Source organism: Papilio polytes, unplaced genomic scaffold (assembly GCF_000836215.1).
Source record: "Papilio polytes unplaced genomic scaffold, Ppol_1.0 DF823691.1, whole genome shotgun sequence".
NCBI classification, from domain to species: Eukaryota; Metazoa; Arthropoda; class Insecta; order Lepidoptera; family Papilionidae; genus Papilio; species Papilio polytes.
This window is the reverse complement of record NW_013525513.1, coordinates 3,013,259-3,022,820: the sequence shown is the minus strand read 5'-3', so window position 1 is coordinate 3,022,820 and position 9,562 is coordinate 3,013,259. Positions and strand designations below refer to the sequence as shown.

Below are 9,562 nucleotides of genomic sequence, written 5' to 3'. Positions count from 1 at the left end.
GTCTCCTCTGTCGCATAAGGATAGGCAACGCATCTGCAATTGCGGATGTCTTTGGGCAGCTGTTGCTTCGCCATTTTGGCGATTTCAGGTGGCCGCTTGCTCCTTTGCCACCTTATGTTATAAAAAAAAAAAGTTAGAAGCAAAGTATGAAAACGATTTCAGAATTTAATAATTTCAATTGTTTATACAGATATCTATAGTTTCTTCATACATGGATTTGTCAATGGTTTACGGCGCGAATGATTCGCAAGCAGACGCGCTACGGTCTTACATCGGTGGACGACTGACGACAGTTATCAGAGGGGGACGACAGTGGCCGCCGCAAGACTCTAATGTAACCTTGACTTGTGAATCTGCATTATCACCTAATGAACCCTGTTACTTGACTGGTAAGGTACATAGTTCCTTGCATTAAATTTATTGACTTGAGAATTGAAGTATTTTTAATTATTTAAGTTGGTAAGCTAGCAAGCAGATACGTGCTGTCTACGTACGTAGACCGCAAACTGCATCACTTCAGATCAGTTTAAACTCAGACGAATTAAAACATTGCATTTAGGTATACTAATGAGATAAAGAGGATAAGATTAAGATACATCTTACACATCATATGAGGTTCTCTGAGCATAGAGTATGCTAAAGCATTATTGTCCTTTGCATTAACGAGGTTCTTCCCTGGTGTACTAACTCGGCTTATTGAGTTCAGACAAACTTTGTGATTTTTTTTAATACTATGTAAAATTTCCTTTGGGAAGAACTGCCAACTCAAGAGCTTTATGATAAACCAATGTTTCTAACTTAATTAAAAACTTATTTTGTTCTCAAATTAGCTTTCGCCCGCGACTGCGTCCGCATGGAATTATAATATAAAAAAACCTTAAGTGAATAGCTTTCGTGTTCTTTCAGACTATCCTCTACATCTATACCTAATTTCATTGAAATCCGTTCAGCTACAAACTCTAACTAATGTCCGTCAATCCATCCATCCATCTCAACTTTCGCATTTATAATATTAGTATGATTAACTGTAATGTACTTTTTCGGCAGGTGATATAAGAGTGAATCAAAATCCACAGCTGACGATACTGCAAATTATTCTTATGCGTGAACACAATCGTATCGCAGATACATTATCCAGACTCAATCCATTCTGGGACGATGAAACTATTTACCAAGAGGCGCGTCGCATTCACATCGCTGAAATACAACACATTAATTATTATGAATATCTACCTATTTTCCTCGGTAAGGAATACAATAAAAGAGCATATCTTTTTTACTTTTTACTTTTAAAAGTTAAATATATCTGCTTATAATCGTAATTCACACTGCCATATATTAATTTCAATAAGTATATCAAATAAAACAATTAATGCCACCCAGCCTCGTATTAATAAAACTAACAAAAGTTTCTTCTTGTGTATCATTTGAACGTCAATTTTATTGGGTAAAGGTTACGACAATATGGTGGAAAACAAATTGATCTACCCTGGAGCGACGGGCTACGTCAATGATTATAATCCTACCGTCAATCCGACAGTACTAGACGAACACGCTACTGCGGCGTATAGACATTTCCATACGCTGATTCGAGGACATTTACAGTAAGTTTTTACCTTATATTTTAATCCCTTTTTTATATGCCAAAACAACTCAAACATAAAAAAAGATAACACTTTATTAATTAAACACAGTGCTATTTGGTAGTTTTAGAATAAAATTTGGTTAGAAATGTACACTTGTACAGAAATTCTTGCAAAACCATGTTTACCCATATTCTATTTTATGGCCTTCCTTTGCTTTATTTGGAACGTTCTCTATAATTAACGTAAGACCCAATATTGGTAACTAGCTGCTGCTCCCGACATCGTCCGCGTGAAATTTAAGAAATAACAATTATTTTTCATAAATTAGTATTTTTCAAATTAGCCTAGTGGTTTTTGAGTTATTCTTATACATACAAAAATACAAATCTTTCTTCTTTATATCATAATATTGGTATAAATTAATGGTAATTGTATCCCGCAGAATGATCAGCGAGAGTCGTAAGTTGGTTGGTGCAGTACGCTTAAGCGACTGGTTCAACAGGCCCATACTGATTGAAGCTAAAGGCGTATTCGACGACTTGACTAGAGGACTCACAGCTCAGCCACAAGATTTCAGCGACCAGTTCTGGGACAGTGAAATAACACAGTTTTTCTTCAAGTATGTTGTATTCAATATCATATTGAAGTAACAGTTTTTAGTTATTTTTAGTAATAGTTGTAGAAGTAATACACAGAGAACATTAGTTATGAAGGTACACCGGTAAAGGCAGACCTAGAAAGATATCGATGGATTAAGTGAAAGGTGGCATGATCAAAAAGGAAGTCATGACTGAGATGACGTATGCTAGAGTTATGTGGAGGACAAAAACCCGTTGTGCCGACTCGACGGGAGTAGGTTAAGGAGAAAGATGATGATGATTGAAGTAATTGTTTTAATCTCTATATATTTTCTTTATATTATTAAAATAAATAATAAACGTGTATCATTTATTTTGAAATAGACGCAACAAAACATTTGGTGAAGATTTAAGAGCCGCTGATATACAACGAGGGCGCGACCACGCCTTAGGGAATTACATATCTGCGCGCGCCGCCTGCAACCTGCCTACACCAAATACATTCGAGGATATGTTGGACTTCATCTCACGAGATGTAAGTACTTACCAGGTCAACTAAGAAGCAAAATAAGCTTTATTAGCCGTATAAATTACCAACCCATATTTTAAATCATAGAGCACGAGTACCCTGTCCCTATTAAGAAAATGTTACTATAATGTGTTTATTTTAAATGCACTTTTTAACAGAACGTGGAAATACTCCGCAATCTATATGAGAGCGCAGAAGACGTCGAGTTAGTGGTGGCAGGATCTTTGGAGCGCAATCTCCCGCACATGCAGACAGGACCCACCTTCCTCTGTATCATAACAGAACAATTCTATCGCACCAGAGTCGGCGATCGATACTTCTATGAAAACGGAAAAGACTCTAACATCGCTTTTACACCAAGTGAGTTATAAAATACCAATCTACAATAATGTTATAAAGACAAAAGTTTTACTATATTTGTATGTATTGAATTAACTCAAAAACTACTGAGGCGATTTAAAAAAATCTTTCACTATTAAAAAGCTATGTTTTCAGTGAGTAACATATGTATGTCATCTTTTTTTTACGAGGACAAAGTCGCGAGCAATAGCTATTTTATATTAACCTTATCACCTGTCTCTAAATGTAATATGAAGTAGATTATAGTTTGGGTTACATATCAAAAAGGGGGCGACATTTAGTACGAAATCAAATTTAAAGTATTTCATTTTGACAATATTGTTTCCAATTTTTAGGTCAATTGGAATCAATTCGACGCGGATCGTCAATGGCGAGGCTACTCTGTGACAACGCTGATAATATTCAATCGATGCAGCCGCGGGCTTTCCAGCAAATATCGCATGCGTGAGTTTAAAATTTAATATTTCTTTGTGTATAGAATCTAAAACGTGACACTATCACATCGAAATACGTTAATTGGAAAGTAACGTAAATTTTATTCGCCCGTCAAAATTGTCCCATTTATTCTAATACGATTTAAATTGTTACTTAAATCTCATACAACAAAACATTTTTTATCAAGAAAAAAAAAACAGTCATCAAATAAACTCTGTTGTTTAAAAAATATCATACAAATCAATATAATTTATTTTCAGGAATCAATTGGTTCCATGCTCTGATTTGCCCACAATCGACTTATCATTATGGCAAGAAAATCCTGCAACACACCGTCAAATCAGTACGATATGGTAATACAATAGACATACCTTTAAAAGATTTTTAGTATCGTCAAATTTCCTTGTTTTTTTTTCCTATGTAGTACTTAGATATAAGGCGATAGTTTACGATCAAATCTATTTATATTTGAAGTGTTAGTGTGAATGAGAAATTATGTAAAATGTAAAAAGATATTAAAGAGTCGATTTTAGTATTAAATAGGTATTACATCAGTCATATTATGTTACTTAATTTTAATGTGTAAATTAAATTTCGTTTTTAACATTTTTTTTTAAATCTCCTTTAACTTGAACACTCCTAATTACATTATCGTAATATTTATAATAGGAAGTTACTTTCAATAATAACTATTATGTTGTTGTACTGAAAGAAGAAACAAATTTATTTATTATAATAATCGAACAATCAACCTGTTATATACAGTAATATATAAAAGAAATATTAATCATTCACCTGATAAAAAACAACATTAAGAGCTATTAACTGACTACTAATTTTATGTTACATTACAATGCCTCTGCTCATTTGACAGTCAAAAAAATACAGATCCTAAATACAGATACAAAAAGGTTTTACATATTAAAAAAAAGTATGTATGTAAATATTAAAAAGTATACTTTAGATTTTGTGTATTGTATTATATGTTTATACGAGTATGTATTAAGATATACAATTTACTTGTATGTACGTTATCTAACATTTAAGATTTACAAAATAATTTATTTCTAGCACGAGTCCCTGTCTACAATCTTGTCCACCCCCTTGAATCTAAACAAGATAATTACTCTTAAGTATGTTCTTATTATGTTATAATTACACTACACTTGTTAATAACTATTGAAGAAATTTATAGAAAATGTATCGAAAATATACACAATTAAGTACTATTTTTAAATGCTTTAAAAAGACTATAAAACATTTCATAGCTAATTTATCTCCGTAAGATGCAGTCTTTAACACTAACAATAATGTGTATCCTTCGACCGCGTTTTCACTTAATTCAGTTTGGGTGGAATCATGGTTAAGCGCTGTTTTATTTCTGACTAGCTGTTACTGGCGACTTTGTCCGCGAGAAATTAATAATAATAGGAAAATATATCCTATGTTACTGATAACATAGCTTTTTAATGGTGTAAAAATTGTTTAAATCGGCCCAGTAGTTTTTGAGTTATTTCAATACATACAAAAGTCCAAAAATACAAATCTTCCCTCTTTATAATATTAGTATAGATAAAAATGACGAATTGTCTATAAATCTTTTCTTAATCTTAACTACAATAAGGCATCGAGAATAGGACGTGACAAATTGTCCGCTTCCAAATTCAATGTCGTTTTGATTGTCAAGAAAATAAAAAAAAAAACATAATGCTCCATCCAGTCACGATTCGTAATAACTCCGTAACTAGAAGAGATTTCATAACAGAATGAAAAAAACGTGTGTCACTAGACGTTTATTTCTTTCGTTTAATAAATCCCATATCACTAGATACAAGGACAATAAAAGCCTTGCCTTTTATAGCAAACTGCGCCTACCCTGCCATTATATTATCCTGTAAAGTATGGTGAAACGAATTAAATGTAATAATAATAATAATCGAATTAAATCTTACTTCTAAATTCTTCATAATATTATAAATGCAAAAATTTAGATGGATGGATGGACGGATGTTTGTTAGAGTTTGTAGCCTAAACGGCTGAACAGATCTCGATGAAATTACGCATAGGCGCAGAGATAGATATAAGAACACATTGGCTACTCACTTTTGTTTTTTAATTCCCATGCGGACGGAGTCGCGGGCGAAAGCTAGTGTAATAATAAAATGTACCTCAAGTGAAGTAATATTATTTCAACATGTGCAAACATTTCATTTGTGTGTTTGAATATCTTATTTCAGTAAATATAATTCGGTAGTTAGATTTTGAAATTCCCAGCTAAGTTAATTAACTGACCCATATCAGGTTCTTTCAATCAAAAAGTCCACGTGAAACTTATTTGGACAAGGGTATCAAGTTATATAATTGTATTGACATTAATCATTGTTTTCCATTACTGTTTTTAGTACTTTTTGCTATAGGGAAATTAATATAAATCCGGAGATGCATTTACTTTGAATCGACATTTCTAGATATCACAGTATCTCTTACTAATTAACAGAATGTGGTTAAGTCAAGACGCCCACATCAAGAGAGTTAAGATATGACAAACAACCGCGTATAGGAATTTGTATATTTAGCTCAGAAATATTCATGATAAAATAAATTTAATCTATCTGGGAGTTCATTGTATAAACGGATGTGGTTATAAAAGCAAGCTAACAACTATCTTTAACACAGGTATTATAGTGCCACCAGAAATAGCAGCTGGTTTAAGGTGGCGTTATAAATTACGTTTACTAAACCGAGTTGAGATTTTCTACTTTAATTTTAGATGCAAACACGTGGCGTGGTAATAGAATATAATGAGAACGTGTGGGAAACTTCACAATTATTAACGTAAAACAAAGAGATTGGCGCTACGGCCCGAGACTAGGCAGTATAGGGGAATGAACAATTCAAAGTTCTCTGAACTCGAATTTCCCAGCACTTTATGTTTTCTTTTGTGTTTTGTCCCTGCTCGATCTCCTGAGTTTCCACTGCTGAAACAACTATACAAAACCTTTCTAATCTGTCTTTCTCAAAGGGAATGAAAGCGATATCACTATGTTCTACGACACGTTTTTTATGTTCACACGGCTAAAGTAACTCTTATAATAAAGTTATTTTGCCTACTAATTCTATTATACGTATATTTTAGAGAGTGTCTAAAAAGTTTTAGGATTATTTGGTAGATTTATTTGGAAATTTTGTGGCATTCATTTCCTGTTTGGTAGGTGTCTGTTTCCCTACTTAAGGAAATTTAATTCGTTTAAAACTGATTCGAGAGGCGACGGGACCAAATTGCTTTATGAGATTGTAATTAACCTGGTTTGTTTTTAATTATGTTTAACGCAGGAATTTTAATGAGTCGCATTGTCCTGTTCTTTTCATTATTTTTTTACCATAAATTAGTCGAGAATTACTCTCATTTCAAGTTCTCTGTCTTTTTTTAAATGAAAATGTAGCTTTAACATAACAGACATCAGAATCTTTTAATATTATACCCTACTATAATGATCTTTGAAGTATTTTATAAAGTAATCCATTATTTTCAAGCTACAACTAAATTTAATATTAAAATACTAACAAATGATTTGATTTTTTTTAATAACAAACTGCGCACATATAAATCTAATGTAAGAAAATAACGACATTGAGTTATCAAAAGTTTGAAAGCATCTTGCTGAAAAGGAAACGAGGAAAACCACGTCAGCGAAATAAAATGAAAATAGAATAAAAGGGTCTTCTTTGTAAAAGTTTTTCGACGGTAACGAGTCCCGAACTGAATGAAAAATTTTAAATATATTACATTTAATAAGGTGTTGTTTAATCCATGTTAATTCCCACAACTGACTGATAGAGGCTCAGATTGCTTAAAAATGACGTCATTGTCAGATAAGGGAACAAAATGCGATATTTCCGTCACACATTTTACACGTTGTATTATTATCAGACAATTTACAATTTGGTGGAACAGGCTCTTAGAATATTAACAGCACAATCCTACTATAAGCAATGCTTTTGAATAAAACATTAACAAAAGAATGCGCTTTATTCATAGTACACTCGTATAAGTATTGTATTGTGCGACGGAAACCAAAACTAAAAATATTTTCATTCATTCTCATGAATTTTACATGTGCTACACGCATTTTTTCTACTTTGCCTTAGATGGGATCCCTAAAAATAAACCGTTTTCAGAAATCCTATTTTGTCGTGGAATGTCCAATGGAAGCGTAGCTTGTGTTAAACTATTATCCCACCTTAAATGCATGAGATAACGTGGCTACTTGCCAATTCCAGACGCAATCTTTCGGGACTGGATTTATAGTGGTTCGTAAGTTTGCTCTATCTATTGATTTTCATCAAATATTTGTTATAGATGCACGTTTATCGTTCAACTAGCTATTCCCGTGCGACTTCATCCGCATAAAATTATGAAAATCTTATTTTATTGTCTACATGTGTGAAATTTACAATTGCAAATGTCAAAATGACATGACACGATGACTTGACTTGCTTCCTTGTGTTGGCAGAAAGTCATAGTCTATTTCCCACATTAGGGTTTTTATCCAAAATATTTTCCCTCTAAGTATAATGGCGCGAAAATGTAAAGCCGAAAGCGTGATGTAAGTGTAGGACTTTTTATTAAAAAAAATAATTATTTAAAAATATGCTGTAATTGCTGACATCTTAGGCAACAAAGAAGTGTGTGTTTACGCTTTATTATAATAACATAGAAGTATAGATTGAAGAATTTCAAAACTGAATTTATTTTAACGTCTATGTGGGAATGTTTTTAAATCCTTTTTTAAACTCTTTTATTAACACTATCGTTAAGTTATTGGTTCGAACTTCAGATTGATTGTTACATCTTGTATTTGTGATTTTTTTTAGATATCTTCACAAGAAGTACCTATTATTTTTTTCTATCAATTTATATATAAGGATAATGATAGATAACACAGGATAGTTATATTAAGTAAGGTAATTTGAATTCACCTAAGCATAAAACTAAATATTATGTGTCATAGACAAAACATAAATTTGCATGTAATCATTTTCCAATCGTGTGCGTATCGTATAAAATTTATGAGGGTACTTTATCAATGTCATTGTTCGCACATGCTTTTATAAATGTTTGTTTTTGAACGTAACGCTGTAAAGTGCCGTTGTTTAATTTAAATTACTTCTCGTTACTACAACTTTAGAGATGAAATCTTATTTCTCTGTTTGCTTTGTTAATGTTGTGTTTGTGATAGTATCAAATAAAATTTATTACATCGAAGTTAGTATTTCTGAAAAGATAAGTATAAAATTTAGGAAACTATTACATCCTGTTTCCTACAAATATTGACATAGGAAACTGTACCAATGGAGTCAACGTAAAGAAGAAGTAAAGGTAAGAAGCGCCTGTAACTTTTTTTATATCAAATCTGTATAAACGACTTTTGCTTGCTATTTTTCGTACCACCATCGCAAATGTTTTATTTAGTACCACTACTATTGAGTTTGTAATTCTAATGTAACCTAAACCTAATACAATTTCCTAATAAAGTGAAGAACTAGCATTATTATACGTAACTATTTAGGTATTTATGTCTCATACTGAAATTACTTATCCTTTTAAGAGAAAATGAATGATTCATTTAATTTTTATGATTGCTTATTACGAGTATATTAGCGTTTGTCTTGCGCAAAGCAGCGTTATTATGTAACGACATATATTCGTAAATTATGGTTGGTTCTGTTTAGAATGATTTTTTTTTATAAATACTTTTGTTAAGTATTAAAGTTTGTCGAAAGTAATTAAAACACATTAAACGGTATTTTTATTCAGAAAATTTGCTTTGTGATAATAAATGGCTCTTAGTTTAGAAGTTACGGATTAAAAAGCTATAAAAGCCATTAATGATAACCAAGACACGGTTTACAACATTAATTAATCAAAGACATGTTCTTTAAAATGTGTACAAAATCATCATATAATTAAGAAAAAGGGTTTTTTACTATACGAATTGGATTGAGTATTTCAAGTACAGTAAAAGAAAATCGCATGAGCGTGGATACGAGAAAATCTCTAATTTTATAAAAGG

The 9,562-nt window shown here is 31.9% G+C and overlaps 1 protein-coding gene across 1 annotated transcript in view; it reads left to right on the top strand.

Annotated features, from left to right (window-relative positions):
- The window catches only part of LOC106104151 (peroxidase-like), a 12,080-nt gene extending 8,147 nt beyond the window's left edge, over positions 1 to 3,933 (top strand). Inside the window, exons 6-13 of the mRNA XM_013284104.1 lie at positions 191 to 389; positions 1,048 to 1,245; positions 1,454 to 1,604; positions 2,029 to 2,205; positions 2,549 to 2,699; positions 2,852 to 3,053; positions 3,389 to 3,497; positions 3,749 to 3,933. Of these exons, the coding sequence (XP_013139558.1) occupies positions 191 to 389; positions 1,048 to 1,245; positions 1,454 to 1,604; positions 2,029 to 2,205; positions 2,549 to 2,699; positions 2,852 to 3,053; positions 3,389 to 3,497; positions 3,749 to 3,845 (1,284 nt within the window). The 3' untranslated portion in view covers positions 3,846 to 3,933. The remainder of the gene's footprint in view (positions 1 to 190; positions 390 to 1,047; positions 1,246 to 1,453; positions 1,605 to 2,028; positions 2,206 to 2,548; positions 2,700 to 2,851; positions 3,054 to 3,388; positions 3,498 to 3,748) is intronic.
- The last annotated feature ends 5,629 nt before the right edge of the window (positions 3,934 to 9,562 follow it).